We start from the raw sequence: 26,143 nt of genomic DNA, 5'->3' as shown, positions 1-26,143 counted from the left end.
AATATCACTAAGCACTGAGATTAAGCAAAGCAAGTATATCATAATGTACCGACATTTGACTGTTTTATAGATGTGAATATTCATATTCGAATTAACAAAGAGTGATTAAAACATACGGCATAATCCACAATGACGTTTGCATACAGAAGCTAAACACGTGTCATTGCACATATCCGGTTTGGTGGCAGCGAACCTCTGACACGCTCCTGAGTCAAGATCATCACAGGCCAATGTAAGACTGGTAAAAAGTAGAGCAAGACCTGACAGGAACGGGCAAAAGGAGACCACGAGTTAGAAAAGGGGTTGTTAAATCGAATGTTGATTTGTTTTCCTGTTTTTATGGATTCTGTATAGAATCAGAATTTATTATTATTACTTTGAAAACACGATTAGTGATTATTCATAATTATATCCAAAAAGTCCATGTAAATTACATGGACAAATATCAAGTTGTTCATGAAAATAAATAAATAATTTTCTTTTTCATTTAAAGACAGGGGTTGATTGATCTTATACCAATAAAAATCCATAGAAATTCACTGGTAATAGCCAAAAAATTCCCTGATTTCCCTATAACCTTGAGGATAGACCTTAAATAATGAAAGACCTTACCAAGTGCCGTGTAATGCCACAAGGAATCCATTTATTTCCTGTGATATTTGAGTATAACAAAATCACAAAGGAACCTTGTAATATCCTCACTACATTGTAAAGGTAGGATCTTATCTGTGAAGGTGTACACATTATCTCAGTCTTGGTCTTACACTGGACATGCAGCGCACAAAAAAGTTATCACTTCTATTTTGAATTTAGTTGTTATAATATATAAAAAGAAGTTTGTAAGGGGCGTTGTGTTCATGAAAACTCAAGATCCTATAGCTACGTGCAAAAGGCTTTGGCATATGAAAAAAAAAATGTAACAATACTTCGACTATCCATTGATTAGAATCATGGTTTTACAACAAAAATGAAAATTTAAAATTGGAAAAATAACTCTGGTTCCAATGAGAAAAGATTCAACCTGACGTTGGTGCAAAAAGAAGAAAATTCATTACTTTCGAGAATGTCTAAATGTTGGCTGGAATTCTCTTTCCCTTGGATTTAATGGAATAAATTAAATTCATATCTACAACTACTTTCCCTTTTTCTTAGATAATTTTGGATGAAATAAAGTATGCATTTTGATTAGGAGAAAACTGTAAGATCCTTTAACTATTGAACCTTTTAAAAATATTTATAGATTTGCAGGTAAACAGTTGAAGGGAGAAGTGATTTTTCCTTGAATATTTTCATTGGATACTGAAAGAAAGTAGTTGAAAACAAGTTGAATTTCAAAGATAAACTGCAAAACAACCAATATGTTTGCTAACATGTTCCACTGTGCGTGATTATAACCTTTCAATGACAGAAACTTGACTGTGTGGAAGTGTATAATGGTACAACAAAACATTAGATCATTTTTTCCTTGTCTACGTCCTGCGGTATATGTTGGTATATGTCAACTAGAACATATTGTTTTAAATAAGGTAAATTGCAGGTAAACAGTTGAAGGGAGAAGTGATTTTTCCTTGAATATTTTCATTGGATACTGAAAGAAAGTAGTTGAAAACAAGTTGAATTTCAAAGATAAACTGCAAAGCAACCAATATGTTTGCTAACATGTTCCACTGTGCGTGATTATAACCTTTCAATGACAGAACTTGACTGTGTGGAAGTGTATAATGGTACAACAAAACATTAGATCATTTTTTCCCTGTCTACGTCCTGCGGTATATGTTGGTATATGTCAACTAGAACATATTGTTTTAAATAAAACTTAGTCAAGGTATCTAATATGACATTTTTATTTCTTAAATTTTCTAATGTGATTTCCTATTTTAAAAGAAACATCATTGGAACTCTCAATTTTTATTATAATAATTATTCGTTTGAGATTTAGCGATATTAATTATATAAATCTTTATAGAAAAAGTGGCAAAACATTAAAGTAAAATAAAGAATTCAAGTAGAGATTCAGTGTATGTACTATATAGAAACTTTAAGTTTACTTGATTAACAATAATTTACCTTAAGCAAGTCTTTGTTAGGGATATCATGAAATTTTATACAATGATAAAACTCTCTACTCTACCTACAATAGTTCTTAGAAAAAAAATTTGGCATTCCACTAACAAAACATAACTACAGTTTACTATAGTATTAATTTTGTTAGGGTCCACTCCTTTAAAAGGACGATGCCATATTAAAAAAAACTGTAAATCAATAAAATTTACAATATTTTATTGTTGTTTAGATTGGCACAAGGGATAATATGTAGCAGTGCAACTAACTCCACGTAACTCGTGTCCGTTATGAGCAACGGCACAATTATGCAAATGATTTGAATTTGGGTTGTCAAACATTGAGTTTGGAACAAACTCTAGGGTTGTCTCCCAAATGAATTGTCCCGAATGGGCGGGATTGATCGCATCCACAAACACATCCGGTAGATTATGACGATGTACGGCTGGTAGATCTACAATAGATTAATTGAAACAAAATCTATTTTTAAATGCATTTGAGACATACATCAGGATCTTGACTGAACGACAAAAGTGTCACTTAACATGGAGAGCAAAACAGAAAAGTTTCTTTTGTAACTTGATGTAATAACATAGATTTCTGTGACAGAAGTCAAAGTTGTGAAGTGGTTATACAAAACCAGTCAATAGGTATCAGGCAGACAATGGTATGTGATCAGTTAAGCTCAGAGACTGCTCTGGCTTAGGTGAGCCAAGAGTACATAGAAATCTCATTGCTACGGTGAATGAAAATGTGCTAATTACTAGGATTATTGAAAAATGTTGTTAAGGCCAATATGCTAAGCAATTAGAAGTGGAAAAAGTTTTGGTCTGTTACTGAAAGAGTTTGTTATGTTTTGTTCGTACGTAAGTGGCTTTAGTTAATAGTTGGTGAATAAGTACCTACGTTCGAGATTGTCGTCGTGACCGACAGCATTAAGTATATGTCGCAGATCCCCAGAATCGTGGAACACTGCTAGATTACTGCAGTGGGACTCACAAAAAGACTGCAATATTTTACGAAATTAAGTTTAATGTAATAGCATTTTATAAATTTAAATGATTTTTATAATTTTTTTTCCTTTCCAGATTTTTAATGATTTATATATACTATGCTTAGATCAAATTAATCACATATCCTAAGAATACATTTAAGTTAAACTTTTTACCTTTATGCTTAAATTAATACATGACTGTACATTCCAACAATGAAAAAATTACTTTAGCATTCAGCCATGTCATCATAGTTGCTCCGAGGAAGTAACATTTTCCGAACACTCTCGCCGCAGGACTAAAAGGACACCCACTTACCATCGAACACGCTGAAAATAAAAAAAAAATCTCAACAAAAGACATGCAAGGCCTAAAAATACTATACAGCTTCTGTTCGTTGATTGCAACTGTAAAAAAAGCACATTTTACATTAAAGTATTATATATAATGAAATCATTAGGGGATGGAACAAATAAAATGAAATAATTTTAACGATTTCATGAACCCCTGTGAAAAATATCCCCGAAAGGAATTCAAGCTTTACAGTATTGTTTATCAGTCATAAAAAATTATGTCCATGGTAGATCAATTATATAAAATATTTCCTTCGAGATAACCAAAAATGGCTGTCTCCTGGTATCAAAGTAAAATTATTTGTTAAAGAATTTAAATCAAACTTACTTCTAGATGTAGTGGTGGGAATGGTTTGCATTGTAGTGACTGGTGGTAGTGTAGATATGGCTGCCGGAGTCAGTTTGTGGTGATTACACAGATCACCATGACAACAACCACCCGTCATTGATACTTCTATGCTGTCAGATCTTCGTCCGAATACATTGCCAACTTGTGTCGTGATTCTATCGCAAATCTTTCAGAAATATTTTTATACGTACTTAGATGGTTTTGAGGAAATGGTCATATCAAATACAAGAGTTAAAAAAGGCCTTGATATTTTTTTCTCGTTAATTTTCTTTTGCATAAGAAATATCTTGAAAAATTTCAACAGATATAATTATACTAAAAGAGCAAACAAACATATTTGTCTGTTCATGGGGAAATATATTCTGTAAAGTCAAGTGCCTACCGTACCTGTTGATGCACACAACCCATCCGGAACCCATGTTCAAGATCAAAGTTCAAAGTTTCTAATGTGAAACAAACCTGCAATGTACGTTGATGTTAAATCTTTGAGTCATGTTCCTTTGTTTATTTTTTATTTCTTGTAAATAGTACAAATAAATTTTGCAAACTAACCTCCCCTGCCTTGCATATTCTGGAATGATTGCAGCGTTCTGTTGTAAGCACGTGATCGCAATCATAACACTCAGCTAAAAAAGTAAAGTCCTGGTGCTAAATATTTCTAATTGAAAACGAAAGTATTCTAACAATACTAATAGAAAAACAATGAGACAAAATGTGATTTTATGTTCACCATATTAAAATTCATAGGAATGATATGGCGGAAACATTAAAAGATTTTATACATGGATTAAGTGATGCTGACATTCATTAACAATTTAAAGACTGAATATTTTCATCTTTTGTTCAAATATTCATTTTTCATCAGTAAAAAGAGCTAGTATAATTTCCTTTAGATGGCACATTACGTGGGGGCTTAATACAAAAATGAATACCTATATACATGTTGTAATTAAGTCTTAATAACCTACTGCATTTCCCACAAAGTCTAGGACAGATGACGTTGGCAACACAATCATTCTGACAGATGTCAGTATCTGACGTAAACAATAGCGTACAGGCCAGATTGTCTACGTCAGCACAGGCCGGGTTCAGCGTCTGTCGTCTGCTGGGTACTACAATGGTAACTATAACATGAAATTTCGACTAGTAGTTTGATAGTTACGATTTGATTTATTTAATTATGACTAAGGAAAATGATGATAATTCAATGGAAACAATTTAAGCATCTAAGTTTTAAAGAATATCCTTCAGATAACCTGGACTTTCTTTCTTTTCTTCCTCTGATCGTCGCTTGGTATTCGCTTTATTGTTGCATAAATCTGAAGTACAACAGTTTGTTCCACTGCAGATCTAAATGAGAAAATGTTTCCAGATACATGTATTTAAAATGCTATTCCTGAAAAATGTTTGTATTCTAAAATAAGATTTTAAACACAAATATCATAATAATGTTTTGGAGTTACCGAAGATGGTGCGCATCCTAATTTATAAACAAGACGAAAGTCATCCGTGTACGATTTCACTGAGATACACCTCTGTTCGAAAAAGAAAAAAAAAAGATATTAACACTACACACCAGCTACTTGAGGAAGATTTGAGAGTCGGTTTAAGTTTAAGGTAGATTTATATAAACTCACGTGATCGTTTGATGGGCACTCCGCTGAGACGTTACAGGACTGGGGGTTAGCAATATCATGGCAGGTGTAACATTTTAGTGCTGTAGAAACGTTTATACATTGTAAAAAAGTAAATGTAAGCCTCATAAAAACTTCGATTGAATTCAGAAAATTTCAAACTGCAACAGTAGATAAATTTAATTGCTTCAATGATTTAAATCTTGTTTTGTAATATTGAATATTCGATGTTACATTAACATGAATTTTATGGTAAATTTAGTTTGAACAACAAATGGGAAAAAATAGATATTCACATACGACAAAGTCCACAATGTCGCTTGCAGATAGAAGCAAAACATGTTTCGTTACACATATTTGGATGTGATGAAGCAAGTCTGACGCAGGCTGCAGCATCGATGTCATCACAAGCTAGGAGTCCCGTTGTGAACACAGTGAAACTCACTATAATAAGTAAACATGAAATGCATTCGATACTGATAAAGCAAAAAATGTTTCCTGTTAGTAGTCAAAACTTTTTATCAATGAGAGTACGTATCTGCTTTCCAGTTGAGTTATAATAATTAATAAGTGAAATACTAAAAGAGTAGCATATTTACCAAATATTGAATTCCATATTGTAGCCATGTCTGTTGAAAAAGGGTAAACTAGTGCAAAATTTCTGATAAGGTATAAGTGACTCTAATCATTTGATTGACACTAAGTGGAAAACAATCTGCAGACGAAAGATTCCACGTGACTTTTTAATTCGAAGTCAAAGTCTTTCAGTTATTTCTAAGAAAAACACGATTTGCAGGTGTTTTTATTTAGGATATTTCTATTTCTTATTTAACAAAACGCGATGTATTATTTCTTAATTGAAGATACACGTACAGATGCTTGAATGACTGTTTTTTTTGATTTATTTTCTCATGCTATTGATGTGCAACACAAGTGAAGTCTCAGCTGTATGATAATTTTTTTTTGCCTTTTTTTAACCTCACAATTTTTATCCGCAGTATATTCCAAGATCAGTACGTTCTTTCCTATGAATTTTGTATGAATTACATCAAATAAAAAGTAAAAACACAAACACAATATAAACCACAAACTCTGTATCCGAAGAAGGATTATTTTTCCTCTTTAAAAACAGCCTGTCCTGATGCAGTGCAATCTTGCTTTGTGGTTACGACATATTAATGCAATACTGTAGAAATTAAATGAAATAAAGATTTTTTTTTTTAAATATAAAGATATGCCCATAATATTTTGAAAAATAACATAAAGACACACAAAAATATAGATTTGAATACATTTCCTAAAATTATCTGGCCTTGGTGTCTATATAGAGGATATTCAATGTTTTGTAGCTGGATATGGAATTCATTTCACGAGTGGGACAGGATTTTTTGATAATTTCACGAGTGCGAAGCACGAGTGAAATATTTAAAAAATCCTGTCTCACGAGTGAAATAAGTTCCATATCCAGCTACAAAACATTAAATTTTCTGTTTATTACATTTTCTTTGAATTCCCTTTGCCTATGTCTTTTCTTAACACAGTGCCATAGGCTGTAACGTCATAGCTGAGTAATTAAGACGTCATAGCTTAGCAATTGTGAGATAAAAAACATTCTAACATGGATTTTAGCTACATATTTGGAAACAAATTGGCAGTTCTAGTCTCTATCAAGACGATTTACTTACTATCTCTATCTGGTGACAGACAAAAATTAATTTTTACTTTCTTTGATATCCTTTCACACTGTAAGAGAATTTCACTTTCGTATCATTTCACACTGAGAGAATATCACTTTTATTCAATAAATAAATCACAGTATTTCACTGTTGAAAATGTAAAAAAAAAAGTACCATATATTGCAAACATTTGGTCTTTCAATAATTTGAAAATGTCTTTTTCATTCCACTTGGTCTTTGTGAATCCAGTTAGTGTGGCTACGAGGAACTCAGTTAATATCATTGACCATCACTCAATTCAGAATATACGTCTTTATTCGTTTTACTCATTTTCTTCGAAAAGTTCTTCTTGTCTTCAAGCATGTTGGTCAAATCTTTCACTCACAGATTTCTTTGGATTTCTCGAACTCAAACTGGAACGTGAATTTTGAGCAGGACAACAGAGATGAATACGATGCCATGTATGAAGAAATACGTACAGGAGAACCCGGTTATAACTGAATCCTGGGGACCTGGGGCCCGTTTTACAAAAGAACTTACAACTAAGACCAAAATTTAATTATGCTTATTACTTTCTATTTATTATGAATTTGAAAACGGTTTTATTCTTTTTAAAAAGAATTTAGAAAGATATTTTTATTTTATCAATTTCAAACAGAATAATTAATTTTGCAACATTCTACAATCTACTTAAGTTTTTGGTCTTAGTCGTAATTTCTGTTGTAAAACGGGCCCCTGCTATTTTCACTATATTCGTAATTCATTTCACCATATAAAGAATTCGTTAAAGAATAAAAATAGATTTCGCAATATCGTTTTCGCTTCAAGTATGACCGGTCATGGTAGCCAAATGGCGGGGTGCTCCTTCCTGATTTGAAGGTATCAAGTTTGAATATTAGGTGCGCGTCCAGTCAAACCTAAGACTTCAACATAGATAGTGCCTGTTCGCAAAGCGTCCGGCACTAAAAGTGAAAGTTTCGGATGAGACCTTAAAACAGAGGTTCAGTGCAACGGTAGGCGTTGGCATGATAAAGAGCCCTAACTGTTCAATGAGCCTGAGTGCAGAGTAAAGGTCTAAATTTGAAGCCCTTAACCAGTCTCATGAATGAAAAAATCTGGCAAGGGACTAAACAAACAAACAATCAATATATTTTTCAAGTATAACTCTCAAATGTATTTTGGGAAGTATTAAATAAATTGAATTTCAGGAGTGAATTTCAAATATGAATGCTTACAATGATAATGCTCTTCAGTATTTAAAAATATTGAGATCTTTGAAAATTTTGTTATGTAAAATGTACTTTTCGTTATTTTTAAACCTCTAGGTGACACAAAATCAGTTCGCTATATAAGTTAATTTGCTATATCCGAGTTCGTTATAAAATTTTTACAAGGAATTGTTAAAAATTACAACAGGGATTCTAAAAGCGTTTGCTATATCTCGATTCGTATTGAACAAGTTTAAACATATTCCCCATCAAATGATTACGCCCACTGTGAGCCCTATGTCTTAATCAGGAAAATGCAGTAATCTGTAAAGAAGGCCGAATGAAATCAATGTCCTTACAATTTTCTTGAATAACGTCAGTCAATACCTTACCAAAGAACAAAATTGTACATGCTAGCAAGATTATTAATATATCTGTGACATTTATTTATCAGCCTCGGTTTAGCAATCAATTTTTTGGAGAACCTCAGTTAAGAAATTAATCGTTTGGGGTATTTGATCTTGCGTATGGAATCAAATGGAAAAAAAGCTATATGCAAAGGACACTGATATTTTGTCATATCAATAAAAAAAAATTGAAGTTATCCTCTTTATTATAAATTTGAGTTGTTTTCTTTATCTAGAGCTATAATATCCTCATATAAAACAGATTTCTCATACTCTATGGTGTCCTTATGTCGAGTTCAACTGGCAACCGTCGTCGATATACTTTAATTTTCAAATTGACTATAGTAAGAACTACTTTTTATGTAGAAATTTTAAATAAATTCCGATTCAGAATCAGAAATGCATGTACAAAAACAGGTCTTCTAATAAAAGGTCACAATGAATACTAATGGAAATCAAGGGATTGCTGTAAGACATGGCACCTGAGGATCATGATGTAGCAATTGTAATTTTTGCAGAATTGTTCACTATTTGAAATAATGATAGAAAACACTTTATTAAAAATTTCTAAAGTTTTCGTACTTTTAAATACATTTTACATTCAGAATGAAAATGATTTTATAAAAAACGTATTCTGAGTGACTAGCTAATAACATGATATGTGTATGCATATTTATTTATTTATTTATTTATTTATTTATTTTTTTTTTTTTATTTATTTTTTTTTTTTTGATATTTTTTCATGCTAAATGTATCAACTGTGGAAAAGTCGGATATTTGAGATGGCTGATCATGAGAAAGTGAATTTTTAAATTTGCGACATGTTCTTTGAAGTTTAATATCGAATAAAAGCCTGCATTTTAGGTGAGTAAATGAAAAGGAAAATCCTAAATCAAAAATTAATGCTGGTTTACGCGACTTAAATTGTACAGCATTCTATATTTCTATATTTCAATGAACTTTTGAGCTTGGTTATTGTTCCTTATCTCCATATTTCATTCATGATTGTACAATTATGATTCAAATAAAAAAGGAACACTTATGGTCATAACTTGTGCAAGAAATGTGAATATTTTAATGATTTAATTGACATAATGCGTAATGGCTATCGGAACAATCTTCTGCATGAATTTTATGCGTTCGTAGTGCCAATACAGTACACATGTCCCTGTATGTTGTATTTACATTGTGAAGATCTATCAGACTTGAAGGGACAGATTGGCCAGTGGATTCCCACATGTATCTTGGATGAGTATGACTCAAGTGTGTCTTCACTGCGTCCACAAACATTGTATTGTGATAATAATGCGACAGAAAGCCTAAAAAAGAAGTGATTCACATTATATATATATACTTTCATATAGGTATACCAATACAAACAACACAATTTTTTAAAAAATATTTTATACATACCCCCAAAGGATGAACCTGTATATGAAATATGATTGTAGAAATAATGTGAGACGTCATAAACGTCGGAAGTAGAGGAGAACCGAGCCAGGTGTCCACAGTGAGCACGGCAGTAGTCCTATTAAATGATGATGATTTAATTATAGCATTTTATAACGTCATAATTGGAATGAGGTATAATTGGATTTTCTGGGTAGAAAGATTTAATCATTTGATAAAAGTTCAAGGCTTTTTATGATGGTTTGCACAACCTTTCAACATCCTAGTCATGAATCGATTAATTGTCGAAAAAGCATTTAGTCTCCAATTCCGAATTTTTGTTTAAGAATCTTAAAAAAAATTGACAGGGTTTTAAGCATTCCATGTATGTTCATTTTTCCAATAATTTTGCATATTTAAGAGATTTTTTCAAGGAAATATTTAAAATTGAGGAATGAAAGAGTCTAAAGTTTAATTTAAACTCTTTTTGGCAATATGGCAGAAGCAGAGAGCTTGGCACTTCATATCATACATTTGAAGAATTTAAAGAATACCATGAGATGTTTCAAACTAATTCAATATTTAAAATGATCTGATTAATCGACCTTTGGATATTTAGCGGTAGTTAGTAGAACATATATTTTAACATTAATTTAATATGGCATAACGATTCTGAAACATGTATTCACTACGTAGGAAGTACAAGGTACAAAAAATTGCAACAAAGTAAAATGCCTGGATAAAATTTTGATATTGTTAATTTTATAAAGCAGTCTATATTTAAAAGTGTTTTAAAGAACATTTAAAGATATGTTCAAAACCACTTGAAATGTATCTACAGTTTTCTGTATACTATGTATTTCAAATGCAAGGCAGAGACATGCAATTTTTACACTCTACATTGCTTAAAACAACACAGCTACAAAAGTATGAAGACTATAGGCCTATAAAAGATTCATTTTAATATTTGAGCACTCATTCTCATGTAAATAATCTTTTGTACAACGAACAATACATACGAGAGTCATTAAAAAAATATGTAGACTTTTGTCATAGCTTTTTTATTTAACTTTATATTATGATCAAATTCAGTAGATTTTTTAAAAAAATAAAACCGAATAATTTGAATTAAAAATTCAAATACATGTATATCAATATATATTGCAAATTTATTAAAAATATAAACTGCAAAAATGAGATCACGGAGCAAGTTACATGTTAGTAATGTGATCGCAATATACTATACATTGTCTATAGTCATATTTCGTTAAAATGGCGTTAAAACAAAATAAAAATAAAATATTTAAATTGAGCATGGTTATATCATTTCATATGCCGAATTGTGATGTGATATACTGTAAATCACTTTTTATTCGCGAGAACTTTATTTTCGCTTAATTACATGAGACATTTAACTCGCGAAAATTTCATTCTCACGTATAATTGTATTCCTTAAGATTATATTGAGGAATAACAACAATTCGTGAAAATTATGTCTCGCTTATAAAGAGCCAATAACTATCTCGCGAAAATAAGGTGTCGCGAAAATTTAGTGATCTACAGTATTGTTTTGTTGAACAGAAATCAATTTCAGAAGACAAGTAGTGCTTCTTTAAAAAGGAAAAAAAATGACGTCGCAGGACGTTACGAAACAGCGAATAGCGACACAATTTTGTGTTGCACTCAGAAAAGTTCTATAACAAACTCCGAAAAAACTGAAGGAAGCAGAAAATATATCGAAAGTCACGGGAATTTTTTTTTTGTTTTAGTTTTATAGACTCTTTATTGGACGACGAACGACCTTCAAGGAAATAAACTATCTGGTCAAAACCGTCAATAACGTCGTGAAAAGGGGTGTTGGCTTTACATTTGCGGAACTAGTGAAAGCAGAGTCATGCGGTAAAAAAATTGGGAAACATTTACGAATTATCTTGGTACTCTAATAACTGTTTGCAAACTAAGTATAAAATTGAAAAGAAACTTTTAAGATATATGTGTAAGGCGTCATAGACTGTGTGTGAAATGAAGAGATGATGTATGTTTAGAAACTCGTGACGTTTATGTTTTTGACGTTACTGTAATAAGCGTTCTCAGTGGTGACAAAACTATGTTGATTTTAAATTGATGTAACATTAGTTCCATTTGATAAAATAAAATGAATCTGCTCACATCAACAAAATAAATGTTTTTGCATATGATAATGTCTTGATCTTCAATTTTTTGAAAATGATATGACGAGGGGCGATATTTTCTACGTATTTTTTGAATGACCCTCGCATATTTCCATTATATGTCGACGACGGTAAAATTAAGCTTTAGGGAGTATTTTTGTCTTACATCGAGGATTTTTTTTTTTACATAATCTAGGAATGATCCATCAGTATGAAAACAGGAGATTTTTGTTCTTTTTTTAATTTTTGCTGCTGCATCATTTAAGGGAAATGGAAATAAAAATGTCAAAAACGTTATAGTGCTGCCAGAAAAAGATTGCTTGTTATTGAAAAGGTGAAAGTGACCGTCAGCAAAATGAAAACTTCATAGTTTCTGGCTAATCAATAAACCATTGCATAATATACTAAGTAAAATGAATTCAGCTATCTACCAATATCGATTTACTTAAAACAGTTAATTCATTCTCTGTACCTTTCCATGTTGTTTATCACTACGAGTGTCGGATATAAAAAAGCATTCGTTGTGATATTGGTAATGCAAGTTTCCAGAGCACTGACATCCTGAAATTTTTAATGAAAATCTTACATTTTCATTATTCATAAAAGCATAAAAAAGAAAGGACAATGCTAAGACCCCTTTTTGGCCCCTGATTTGGGGTGTCTTTTAGAATGATTCAACAATTTATCAATAAGAACCTGTTAGCATCCCTGCCACAAAATGAGTATTGGTTCTAAGTTATGGATTACACAGAGGTCACAGGAAGGTCAGTAAATATGTCAATTTCCGAATTTTCTCATCTTCATGCAATTTTTCATCGATTTTACAGCACATTTTATTTCAGAAAACATAGAGCACAAGCTTGCCTATCTACTAAATTTATATATATATCATACATTAGTATCAGATGTATCTTAAAAATCTTTAAAAATCTCAGATAGGCAAGCTTGTGTTCTATGTTTCCCGAAGTGAAAAGTATCTCAAATTTGACAAAATTTCACCAGAATTGAGGAAATTCGGGAAAGTGTCCTACTTCTGCACTCTCTTGTGGCCTCCGTGCAAGCTTTGAATCAAAATTAGCGTTGGTTTTAAAACAAGCCTCATTTTAAGTTCTTAACTACAAACTATCACAGTTTTAACTGTGTTCTGATTTTTACATCAAATAAGGGGCCAGGTTCGGCCGTTACCATACCTCGTCCTTTTAATATATGTACGTAAATCCGTTTCAGTAGCATTACTTTGGATTCTCTGCTCTCCTGCAGTTTCTTCTATATTCAACTTTGCTTACTTTTAAAACTTGAAACTATAGATTATTTTCAAGGATAAATTATGAATACATGGGTTTCATATAGAAAAATAATTTTCCACTTTATATAGGTCAAAATGCAGTAAGTGATCAAAAAATGTGTATAGATCGCCACCCTTTTAAGATATAAACATATACATGTATAAATAATGAGAAGTGTCCAGCTTATAAAAACATTCTTTTTTGGTTAAAAGCATTATTAACATTGCATAAATTCATATAATTGATTAATCGAAGAATTTTTTTTTCTTCTTTGCCATGTTTTAGTTATACCTATTGTAAAACATATATCCAGAAACATTAACTGCATTAGTATTGGACAGGGCACAGAGTTAAAGCAAAGAAAAAATTATTTGCAAAAACATATGACATCACATAAGGATGGAAATACCTTTAATGAAATAATATCAGAAAAAAAACCATCATTGTATGAGTGCATTATTTGATGTGGCCAACACATTCAATAAAATTGATACACATATAGGTTAGTTACAATCAGATTGAAATTAAAGTAAATGTAGACAACTGCTAAAATGTTTACTTGGATCTTGGGTTGTAGTAGTTGTGGTTGTCGTCGTTGTTGTTGTTGTCGTCGTTGTTGTCACTGCCTTGATGTGGTTGTTACATAGATGGCCATCACAACATCCACCTGCCAGAGCACGAGTTGACCTTCGACCGAAAGTATTGACAACAACAGAGGAAAGCTGATCGCACACCTGACATCATTGAAAAGATATGACGGAAATAAGTTGATGCAGATGAGGAAATGTAATTTTTGCTGTTTAATTGCTATAAGACTATATATATATATATATATATATATATATACATATACATATACACTCTCTCTCTCTCTCTCTCTCTCTCTCTCTCTCTCTCTCTCTCTCTCTCTCTCTCTCTCTCTCTATATATATATATATATATATAAGAGGGCTGTTCGGAAAGTTCATGGACTACCGTCAGAACTTTTTTACTTAACGTCATATTATACCTAAATTTGGAAGAAATGTTTCAACAGTGAATTCAAATGATGTGTATTAAATTTTTTTTAAAATATCGTGGATTATTTGAAAATGAATTAGACTTAAAAAATGCGAAAATCGGATCACGAAGCAGGTCATAATTTTGTAAATTACAATCATAACACTGAATAATGTCTGAAGTCATATCTTCTGTAAAATGACACAAAAACGGAAAAATTCTACACATTTAAATTAAGAATTGTTTCATCGTTTCTGATTCCAAATTATGACGTAATATTTTGCTGCGTTGAAAAGAAATCGGTTTTAGAAGATAGGCAGTCTTCATTGAAAAAGGCAAAAAAGATGACGTCGTAGAACGTCACGGAGCAGCAGCTAACCATAGAATTTTGTGTTGTACTCTGGAAAACTCCAGAAAAAAACTCTGAAAATGCCGGAGGAAGTAGGAAATGTATCAAAAGAAAGCCATGCATGTATATGTACATGGTACAAGGGTATTTGAATGATAGACTACTCTGCTTAGACGATGGTGATCTGTGAGAAAACGGATTATCTCTAAAAATCTTATTAAAAACATTGAAAAAATCGAAACATCATGCTAAGGGTTTGGCGCTTCACAGATGCTGATCTTGTGAAAGCACATTTATGCAGTGAAAAAAATATAACATTGACAAACAAAATGATGCTACTGGAACAATTGTTAGCAAAATAAATTTAAGGTGATAGAGAAAAGTTTTTAATGATTGCACTGGTATAGGGCAGTACTGTGTGAAATGTATAAGGATAGTTTTTTTGAGAATCTCATGTCGGTATGTTTTTGACGTTACATTGTTGTTGAGTTTGCTCCGTGTTACAAAACGTATTGATTTTGAAATTAAATAACATGGATTCTATTAAATTACATGGAATGAAACTTCACAATTAAACAAAATAAATATTTTTACATTTGAGAATGTGCTCATTTTTAATTTCTTGAAGATAGTATGACGAAGATCGGCATAGTCCACGAACTTTCCGAACAACCCTCGTATATATATATATATATATATATATATATATATATATATATATATATATATATATATATATATATATATATATAAGAAAAACCCAAGTAAGTCTTAGGTAAAATAAAGATCCTTACTGGTTTTGGTGCACATCCAAGTCTGAAGCCATGCTCTTGGTACGAATTGATCGTTTCTATGCCGTAACAATGCTGAAAATATATAGACAGTTAAGGATTTATCAAACGAAGAATTATACTTGTTTTTAAATAATAATTCTATGCATAATTTCATATAAACACACATTTATATGCATTGAGGTTTTGATTTTTAGGATACTTTACAGTGCATAGTTAAAACATAATTTGTATATTTATTGCTAGCATTGTGATTTAGCATCTTAAGCCCCGAAATTGTTCTATAATAAAACTTTATGCAAAGTATAATTTACATAAATACATTAATGATGATAATAACTTTTTGAGATATTAAAAAATGTAACCTGGAAAATAAGGACCACATAAGTGCATTACTAACCTCGCCATGATTACAGACTGTTGTGGATGCACACTGAACAGAGTCTGAGGCGTAGTCACAGTGATAACATTGCTCTTAAATAAAAGCAATTATAAATCAAAATGTTCAGCATCCAGAGAAAAAAAAAAAGACTGTATGGATCTAGTATGAAATTTATCTTTTTAATTTAAATTTGTTTTAGATTATACCATCCAACTGTAAACAAAAGGAAAAGAAAATTGAATAGTTATTACTACATTCTCCACATGTGAAAGGACACAGTGTTTTGATACAGCTGTTTTGGCAGATACTGGCATTGACTGACAGGAGGTCCTGACACGCCCCCGTGTGTACATCACTACAAGTAGTGTCTGTCTGTCGGTTGACTAATCACGTGGAACATATATAAGGAAAATGGCGATTCATTAGCAGGTTAGATTTTTCTATACAAAACATTGAAAAGAAGAAACTATGGAGAGTTTTATTTTTGGATAAACTGTCATCAATTTGAAAACAAATATTAACTTACCTTGGCCGTTTTCTGACCTTACAATAGGAGATGGATTAGCTGCTGCTGGAGTTCTATGGTGATTACACAAATCAGAGGAACAGCACACTGTGTTATCGTTAGCATTGTCACAAACCTGAATATAACAGTCATCATTAAATATATGAAAAGTAACTACTTCAAACATTGGGATTATCAAAAAAAATTATAGTTTAAATATTAATTTAAATAAATTGACCCTTGGTCAAAAACATTGGATGAGTCAAACATCCGATTTGGTGAATTGAACGAATAAACAAGAAACCCTTTTATTGTATGTTAAATCTATCAGACCAGAGAATGTAATGATTGTTTGCATAACCTTAATGATTAACTGTTGCCTGTGGATTCTTCGGAAGTTTTTTTTTCTATTCATACATAAAACTTTGAACACCTATTGTGGCCCCAATCGTAGTTCTAGGAGTCATATTAACAAAGTAAGACAACTTATACGGAATGCGCATGCGTGAGCTGAATGAGAGTCATGATTTTTTGAGCTCTGGATTTAAACTAATTTTTTTGTTATAAAACAAACTTTGGAACTTTGGAAAGATTTGGGAGATTAATCTAACGATATCAACTGTGTGTTATGGGGCCTAAAACACCTGAAAGTGGTTCCAGTGGAAATAAATCAAAGAAAGGCAAGAAAAGAAAAGAAGGCCCAGATGTGAGCAGTGAAGCGCAACAAAGAAAAGTAAGTGTTATGAGTACGTCTCAAGACAATGTAGACAATGTAGACACACAAAGAATCTCTCACCAGTTATTTTCAACCCCAGTGAACAGTCAGAGTATGCAAAGCAATCAAAATCATACATACCAAATTCCACAAATGTCGCAAATGCCCGTAATGAATTACAGCTTTTCACCCGTAGGACCTGTACCCCCTGTACATCAGGTACAACAATATCAGGGCGGAATGCAGCCATTTGATTACGGCAGTAAAATAGATAATCTAGCCAAAACACTTGACAAAGTTTTTCAGAAACTAGATAAACTTGACCAAATTGAATCACGAATCAGCAAATTTGAAATGACAATGAATACTGTCACAACAGATGTGTTCGAATTAAAAACAAAAATGTCAGAAATAGAAAAAAGCATTGCATTCACTAGTGACAAATTAGATGAGAATGAAAAAACATCTAAAGAGATAGTAGCAGAAATGAAGATTTCCAAAAAAAATGCATGGAAATATAGAAAAAGAGAATGTGGCACTTAAAGAACAAATGGCAACTATTACAAACAAACTGACCAACCTTAAAGAACAGCAAAATGAATTACAAGCAAGGTCCATGAGGGACAACTTAATATTCCTTGGTATTAATGAACCAAAAGAAGAAAGTGCAGAACAATGTAAACAAGCGTTAAAAGCATTTATGACTGATAAACTTGGAATAACAGATGAAATTCCGTTTCATCGAGTTCACCGCATGGGCCGGAAACAAGAGACAAAATCTCGGGCAGTTGTGGCAAAATTTGTAAACTTTAAGGACCGTGAAAAAGTCCGAAAAACTTCAATTACGGTTATCACTGCCCTTCGGGATCAAGGTGGTCCGGGCGATCAAAGCGACCCAGAATTCAGTGTATTCGAACAATTTCCCAAGGAGATAAACGAAAACCGTAAACTACTGTACCCGCACTACAAAGCAGCTAAACGACAGGGCAAGAGAGCGCAACTGATTATGGATAAACTTTATATTAACGGCGAACGATTTGTGCTGACAGATTACGAACAGGAAAACACCGCACCTCACAATCTAGATCCGCGCCTATCTCCAGCGGCCCGTGAATTCCAACCATTCAACAGACGCGGCTCAGTAAGTCAAAGGTAGGATAACCTAGGAGGAAATCTACCACGTGACAATTTAGTGGACACTTATCCAACCGACTCTCTCGATTCATTCACTGAACATGCTCGCAGACTTAAAATCTTAGGATTAAATGTTTGTGGTCTAAGTAGACGTTTAAATTACCCAGAATTTTCTACATTTATTTCTTCCTATGATATTCTGTGTTTTACTGAGACAAAAACGGATGATACTACACCCATTGATCATACTGATTTTTTCTTTGATGCTAAAAATAGACACGTATTTTCTAACAGACGTACTGGTGGTATTGTAATTGGATACAAAAAATCTATTAAAGATTTTGTAACTATTATTCACACAAATTGTAAGTTTGTTCACTGGTTAAGATTAAATTCTTTTTTTTAATTAATTCAGATGAAGATTTGATTTTAGGAATTGTTTACATACCCCCAGAAAGTTCTATATATAGTTCAAGGGAAGCTTTTGAAGAAATTGAACTTGAATTTCTGAATCTACAGAGTGAATTTAATCATATATGCCTAATTGGAGATTTTAATGCAAGAACGTCTGAAAAGGATGATTTTATTGAACCAAATGACATATCAAATCAAGAATATGAGTTAGATGATCCCAGTTTAGACTGTCTTTCAAATGTATTTGAATTACAAAAGATAAATATACATAGGAAACGAAAATCATTAGATAAAACGAAGAATAACTTTGGAAATAATTTATTAAATTTTTGTAAAAATAACAATATGTATTTGCTGAATGGAAGACTTGAAGAGGGTAAATTTACTACAACAAAATCAAGTGTGGTTGATTACTGTATAAGTAGTGTTGAATTTTGAAATATGTACTTAAATTTTCTATACTAGATTTTAGTAGGTTATACTCAGATATACATATGCCACTTTTTTGTGAAATAGGTATGAATTCATATACCTCAAATGACACTTATAACTTCCTAACCAGATGTGAAAAAATGTAAAATAAAAATAACTCTTCGCGTCAAAAGATAAAATCTTGGGATAATGATAAAACAGAAGAATTCTGTCAAAATATTAATTTGAATGATCTAGACAAAATAAAAAATATCTTAAGTAATATTGATATTCATAATCTGGATAAAAACCAGGTAAATGAAATATTTTTAAACACTGCAGATCTATTGCTTAACTCGGCGCGCAAAACTTTTGGAGTTTTCAATGCTCAACAAAATCACAGTAAACAACTACAGAAAAGAAAGGAGTGGTTTAACAAAGAATGTAAAATAGTACGGAAAAAATTTCGGAAATCAAAACGAATGTTTAGAAAATATGGTTTAAGTATCTTGAAAGAAGAAGTTCGTGTAAATGAACGAAAATATAAAAATACCATGGATAAAAGTATGAAAAAACATAGAAATTTAGTAATGAAAAAAAATTAGAAAACTGAGAAGTAAAGATCCAAAAAGTTATTGGAAAATAATAAATAAAAGGCCGAACAACAAAAAATGTGATATTGATATAGATGAATTTTACGAATACTTTAAAAATATTAACGAGGGTGATGTAAACAGTGAAGAATTTATATCAAATGAGTATATAGGTACACATATTCATGAAAGATTAGACTCTGTGATAACTGAAGATGAGATAAAACAAGCAATAGCAAGTATTAAAAATAACAAAAGTGCTGGTAGTGATGAAATTTTTAACGAATACATAAAATCTTCCACTAGTCTTATGTTACCTATATATGTTATGTTATTTAATATTGTTTTTAACTCAGCGGTTTTACCTGAAGCTTGGATTGTTGGTAATATTTTGCCTATTTATAAAAATAAGGGGGACGACAAAGCCCCTGAAAACTATAGACCTATTACTTTATTAAGCTGCATGAGTAAATTATTTACATCTATCTTAGCTAAGCGATTAAATAACTATGCTGAACAATATGAGATACTGAATGAAAATCAAGGGGGGTTTCAGATCAAATTATTCTACAATAGATAATATCTTCACTTTACAATCGTTAATCGAATTATCCTTTTTACTGAAAAAGAAAATGTATTGTGCATTTATAGATTTTAAGGCTGCTTTTGACAATGTATGGAGAATAGGACTATGGCAAAAACTTATTCAAAATGATATTACTGGAAAATGTTTTAATGTGATAGTGAAAATGTACTCTGAAAGTAAATCGAGAATAGCTGTAAATGATATGGTTACTGAATACTTTCCATGCAAAATAGGGGTAAGACAAGGGGAAAACCTATCGCCATTTTTATTTGCTTTATTCCTAAATGATGTAGAATCTTTTTTAATTACACATAATAATATTGGAGTCTCAACAATATCATATGAGATTGAACAAGAACTTAATTGGTATTTTGTTAAAGATGTTGGTTATTTTGTATGCAGACGATACAGTTTTACTCGCCGAATCACCTGAAGATTTACAGAATCAATTGCACAGTTTTTCATTGTATTGTGAAAAATGGAAACTTGAGGTTAATATTGAAAAAACAAAAATAATGATTTTTTCAAAGGGACGTACACCACAGAATGTTTTTTATTACAATAACAATGAAATTGAAATTGTCAAACGTTTTAAATATCTTGGAGTTATATTCTCATCAACTGGTTCATTAATTAAGACAAAACAATATGCTACTGAAAGAGCGACTAAAGCTATGTATGGTATTTTGAAAAAAAGTAATCAATTACACCTCTCTCTTGATGATCAATTGTATTTGTTTGATAAGATTGTTGTTCCAATTTTGTTATATGGCTGTGAAGTATGGGGTTATGGTAATGTTGAAATTATAGAAAGAGTACACCTAAAATTCTGTAAAATGCTTTTTCATTTAAAACCAAGTACTCCCAATTTTATGATATATGGTGAATTAGGGAGAGTACCTTTAACTGTACATATCAAAACAAGAATTATTGCATACTGGTCAAAAATTTTAAGTGGAAAACAATCAAAATATTGCAATTTAATGTACAAATTACTTCGTGCAAAATTTGACAATGGAAATGAATGTAAATGGTTTAAGAATTTGAAATCAATTTTAGACGATTGTGGATACAGTAATATATGGAATCAGAACCAATTATTCAATAGTACTTGGCTAATTAAAAGTTTGAAACAAAAATTACTAGATCAGTTTCAACAAAATTGGGAATCAAACTACAATAATTCTTCAAAAGGTGTGATATATAATCTATTTAAAAATTCAAAATTTGGATGCCAATTTTATGTAGATAGCGTCTTAAGTAATCATAAGAAACAAATTTTAGCTAGATTCAGAACATCAAATCATAAACTACCGATTGAAACGGGAAGATGGGAAGGTACTGAAAGAGATAATAGAATATGTCTTTTATGTGAAAATGATGTAGGTGACGAATTTCACTATATTTTATGCTGTAACAAGTTAAAAGATGAAAGAAAATTGTATATTCCCAAATATTATGTTACAAGACTAAATGTTATCAAGTTTAATGAATTGTTCTCTTCCAAAAATGTTAAGCTATTAAGTAAACTTTGTTCGTTTATAAAAATTGTAAACGAGAGAGTCAAACCTCCTGGTTAATAACATCTATATATATATATATATATATATATATATATATATATATATATATATATATATATATATATATATATATATATATATATATATATATATAGAAATATGATGCAATTATAAACACATTTTGTATATATGTTACATGTTTTGCTCACGCATGTATGTTGTTATAATTGTAATATGTTGCTTTGATCTCTATGTTGTTAAATAACAACCAAAGAGATACTAATAAACTGGTCAAACTATACCTAGTATTCAAATGATTATATGTTACTATGAGTAATTGAAGCCCTTTTATTCTTTGATATTTTGCATGATTTTTTTCCATGAAATATAGATATATTAAACTTTGATTCTCTGATGAGGCCCATCTTAATTCAGGGGGCTAATTTGAACTTGAATCTTCACTACATAAAAATGCTTATATATTAATATTACCTCTATCGTTACCGAAAAGATTTCTTAAGCAATGATTTGATAAAACATAGTTGTGGTATAGTGGCCTCAACCCAGGTCCAGGGGGTAATTCTATCAACATTTAATTTGTACACATCATAGAAGCTTTCTCATTTTTTTTTAATATTTTCTTGCCAAATGGTTCTTGAAAAGATATTTTACGTGATCTACTTTAGTTTTTCGTATTTTTTCACCAATATTTTCCCTTAAAAAGGGTGTTGCTTTCCTAGTGAAGAAAGTTGAAACCCATACAGTCTACGGATTCATGTGCCAAATCGAAAATGAGATAAGTTTACTGATGACAAACAATACAACATGTACACTTATTGATCAGAAAAGCTCCTTTTAAGCTTTGGCGTAGAGTAGGTAACATAAAATATTTACGCTCCCCAAAGCACATCCAAGACTGTAGACCTCTTTAAACGTGTCAGTAAATGTCTTGGCAGAGACGCATTCCTAAGATAGAAAAACCATATAACATGAAAAATAAGAAGATGTATTCATAAATAACAACTATATAGTAGTCCTCAAGTAATCAATTAAAATGTGTTATACATATGGTATATATCTCAATTAAAACAATTTTTCTACTTAATTAGAGCAAAACGTTAAAATTCAAACACATTAATTAAATTCTATTTATAAAAGTAGGGAAATACAAATGCATGTTTTCTTAGACGAATTTATAAAGTTAAAACTGGTTTTTAACCAGTTATTTTAATAAAATCATTATTGATAGGTATTGATGAAAGAGTTTCTTTTTATATGAATTAGCAGCCGCCAAAGTATAATTGACAGACTACTGACTGTGTTTTAAGCAACAACATATCAATTAATCAATCAATATGTGCAACAGCATCTTATAAGTATTACCGAAAAGGGGGATCCATTTGTTTAAATACGTACGTGGTCCCTGCTTGGACATTCAATCGTCGTATTGCAGTCCTCCGTCCTGTCCACTTCCCCACATGAATAGCATCTTTTCAACTCTAAAATAATATATTTTTAAGATATCTGTACATAATTTAACTTGTACCACTTAGAACTGGTGATACCTTCCTTCCATGTTACCATTTACAATGTAGTTATGTTAAAATAAATTTTATATATATATATATATATATATATATATATATATATATATATATATATATATATATATATATATATATATATATATATATATATATATATATATATATATATATATATATATATATATATATATATATATATATATATATATAAAGGGGTTGATATATGAAATACTGCATCAGCATATTGCAGGGATACAAGTACTAAGATAACAGACAACGAATCTTTGTAACAGATATTCATTTGCAAGAAAAATGTTATTTATATTTTTTAGTGTTCCTTTTCTTTTATATTTTCATGTTCAGTCAAATTCACAATTGAATTTTCAATTAATTTTATACATGTAATGTATTCAAAATGTTTTCAAATTAAATTTCCTAAGATTATACTCACCACACTTGTTACAGAACCTCGCACAGATGGACGTGTAACAGGTACCAAAGCTACACATGGACGGATTCTGTGAGGCAAATTTTTCACATGCAGATGTACTGATGTCGTCACATGATGACGTATAGTGGGCAAGAAAAAGGGCTACAAAGACCGCTGAAAAATTTCGTATTGGTAATCAGTGTTACACTTTATAAAAAGAAAAGGTAATTGCTTGGCAAAAGGTGATAAAATTTTAATTGAATCTATATAGGATCATTTCCTGTTACATAAATCAGCATAAGAACCTCAGCATTTCACATTTCAAGCATAAGAATAAGAAGTATTGACAAGCATTGCCTGCAAATATCTTCCATAACATTTTAAATAGCATAACCCAATTCTATCAATGCTGGTTTTTAGATAAAGCACACAGTTGTACACATACAGACTTGTCAAAATTTCTAAGTCCCCACTTTTATTATTTTAAAAATTTAAAAACCATCTGATTAATTTATATAGTGGCTTGCTATTTTGCCTGCAATTTACAATGCTTACCTGTTAAGACCAAAAAAATTGTAACTGAACATGAAGTTACTCTACCGTGACAGCTCTTGTTAAAAAGCATGAAGTGCGAGTTTTTTTCAATAATTATGTTTTTCGTGTGTATTTTTTAATTGTTTGTTTCCATGTGTTTTCTACCTTAAATTGTTTACGAAAAAAATGAATAAAATGTGGTGCATGTCCGCACAAGAATGTGCAAGAGAAGTTGACATGGTCCAATCTGTTTGTAGTTCACGAAAGGTTGGTTTCTTTCGCTGTATGTGTTTATTTTTCTTACAACCTTTAAAAATACGGTCCGAAAGACGAATATAGCTTACTTGAAATCCTTAAAATTATTGCAAGATTTTTAATCGAGACAAGAAAACCATCCGAGGGTTTATCTGGTCCCTTTTTGGAAGGAACCTAATACGTTCTATTTCCACCATGGAAGAGTTATAGTTCTTAGTGTGCTCTTTTGTGAAAAAGTCGGAAAATGTACAAATCTGGCGGGATTTCAGGGACAATCCTACATGTAACAACATGTAAACAGTATGTTGAATGTCGATGAAAAAACGCGTAACAAACATGCAAATGAGACACTGTATTGTTGTGGACTTAACATGCATAAGAAGTAGAAAAAACAACGTCAATTTTTTCACCACAGGAAGTTGTTGACAAGACTTAGTGTTGACGGTTCGTCTCTAAATACAATGTACATGCCTCGGAAACGTCGTAATGTTTATCAATGGATGATAAATTTTGGCCTTTCGCAATCTCACATATGCCTATTATTTCTTCTATTCTTTAACTGGAATGACAAATTCATTAAACATTCAAAATTGGATTGAGATCGACATGTTTTGTATTCTCCGCTACGTCATTGTTGTCCCAGTCAGACGGCCAAACGCGCCTCTGATTTGAAGAGTTCCAGTAATGGAAATAGAAAGTATTGCATGAGCAACTGCTCGCCACACATTAAAAATCCATGGAAGTCTGATCAGTGTCCAAATTGTACGGAACAAACTGGAGGACTGGGAATGCGTTTAGGGAGATGTTATGTAATGTAGGCTTAATATTGTCGGCAAGGCACCGTCAATTTCGGTCAGAACCCTTGTCATCCACATCTCAACTCTCGAGAGCATTTATGGAACACGATAGACCGGATACAGCTTTTCCAGCCGCAAAATCTAGCGGAACTAGAGGGAGGCCTAGTCAACACATAGAATAATCTTCAATAAAGAAATGTTGCGAATTTTGAATTCTGGGGTTCCTACACGTTTCTGCATTTTGTGATAAATCGCTTCAATAAAAATTGATTGAATGAAAAAAATAATTGTTTTGTTACTTTTTTATCCTACATATATACTTGTTAACTTATATTGTCAAAATAATTTTATATAAAAGCAGTGTAACGCAAAAACTTGCCCGGGGACTTAGAAATTTTGATTAGTATATTTACAGTCTATCAGAACTCCAAAGACTTTCGAGTATATGAGGTTTAAAACACATCAAAGAAAATTTTTCTAAAATTGATAAAGAAAACGAAATAAAAGGACACAATTTAGTAAAACACTTTTACTCCCAATTCACCGTAACAAAATATCTTTTCATTAATAAAATTGAAATATTTACTTTATCAATTAATATCTAAACTTACCTTGGGAGATCATGTTTAACCACGCAGCCATGACTCCTGGT

The 26,143-nt window shown here is 31.3% G+C and overlaps 2 protein-coding genes across 2 annotated transcripts; both read right to left on the bottom strand.

Moving 5' to 3' along the window:
• Positions 1–2,263: 2,263 nt before the first annotated feature.
• LOC133176610 (uncharacterized) lies at positions 2,264–6,005 on the bottom strand. The gene is made up of 12 exons (XM_061311719.1): positions 5,989–6,005; positions 5,690–5,865; positions 5,393–5,472; positions 5,219–5,290; positions 5,012–5,105; positions 4,724–4,879; positions 4,308–4,381; positions 4,143–4,214; positions 3,735–3,921; positions 3,282–3,382; positions 2,968–3,067; positions 2,264–2,515 (listed from the first exon to the last, which is right to left on the bottom strand). Exons 1-12 carry the CDS (start codon positions 6,003–6,005, stop codon positions 2,280–2,282), a joined length of 1,365 nt encoding a protein of 454 aa, XP_061167703.1. The 3' UTR covers positions 2,264–2,279.
• A 3,737-nt stretch (positions 6,006–9,742) lies between these two features.
• Positions 9,743–26,143, bottom strand: LOC133176609 (uncharacterized). Its single transcript, XM_061311718.1, has 12 exons — positions 26,103–26,143; positions 23,927–24,079; positions 23,345–23,427; positions 22,823–22,894; positions 16,574–16,688; positions 16,299–16,430; positions 16,066–16,139; positions 15,669–15,740; positions 14,071–14,260; positions 12,713–12,801; positions 10,094–10,208; positions 9,743–9,999 (listed from the first exon to the last, which is right to left on the bottom strand). Exons 1-12 carry the CDS (start codon positions 26,131–26,133, stop codon positions 9,755–9,757), a joined length of 1,371 nt encoding a protein of 456 aa, XP_061167702.1. The 5' UTR covers positions 26,134–26,143; the 3' UTR covers positions 9,743–9,754.

Source organism: Saccostrea echinata, unplaced genomic scaffold, assembly GCF_033153115.1.
Source record: "Saccostrea echinata isolate AGI-Se365-2 ecotype Australia unplaced genomic scaffold, CSIRO_AGI_Sech_v1 ptg000077l, whole genome shotgun sequence".
NCBI lineage: Eukaryota > Metazoa > Mollusca > Bivalvia > Ostreida > Ostreidae > Saccostrea > Saccostrea echinata.
This window is presented reverse-complemented; position numbering and strand designations above follow the sequence as displayed.

Bases quoted from the DNA above. Each gene is read 5' to 3' on its own strand.
- LOC133176610 (XM_061311719.1), bottom strand. The intron at 5,106-5,218 runs GTAACTCCAAAA...TTTCTCATTTAG, and splicing joins TAGGATGCGCACCATCTTCG to ATCTGCAGTGGAACAAACTG. The intron at 4,215-4,307 runs GTTAGTTTGCAA...CGTACATTGCAG, and splicing joins GAATATGCAAGGCAGGGGAG to GTTTGTTTCACATTAGAAAC.
- LOC133176609 (XM_061311718.1), bottom strand. From the start codon at position 26,133: ATGGCTGCGTGGTTAAACATGATCTCCCAAG. The intron at 22,895-23,344 runs GTACGTATTTAA...TTTCTATCTTAG, and splicing joins AATGTCCAAGCAGGGACCAC to GAATGCGTCTCTGCCAAGAC. The intron at 12,802-14,070 runs GTTGTCTACATT...TAAAAATTTCAG, and splicing joins TCCAAGTAAACATTTTAGCA to GATGTCAGTGCTCTGGAAAC.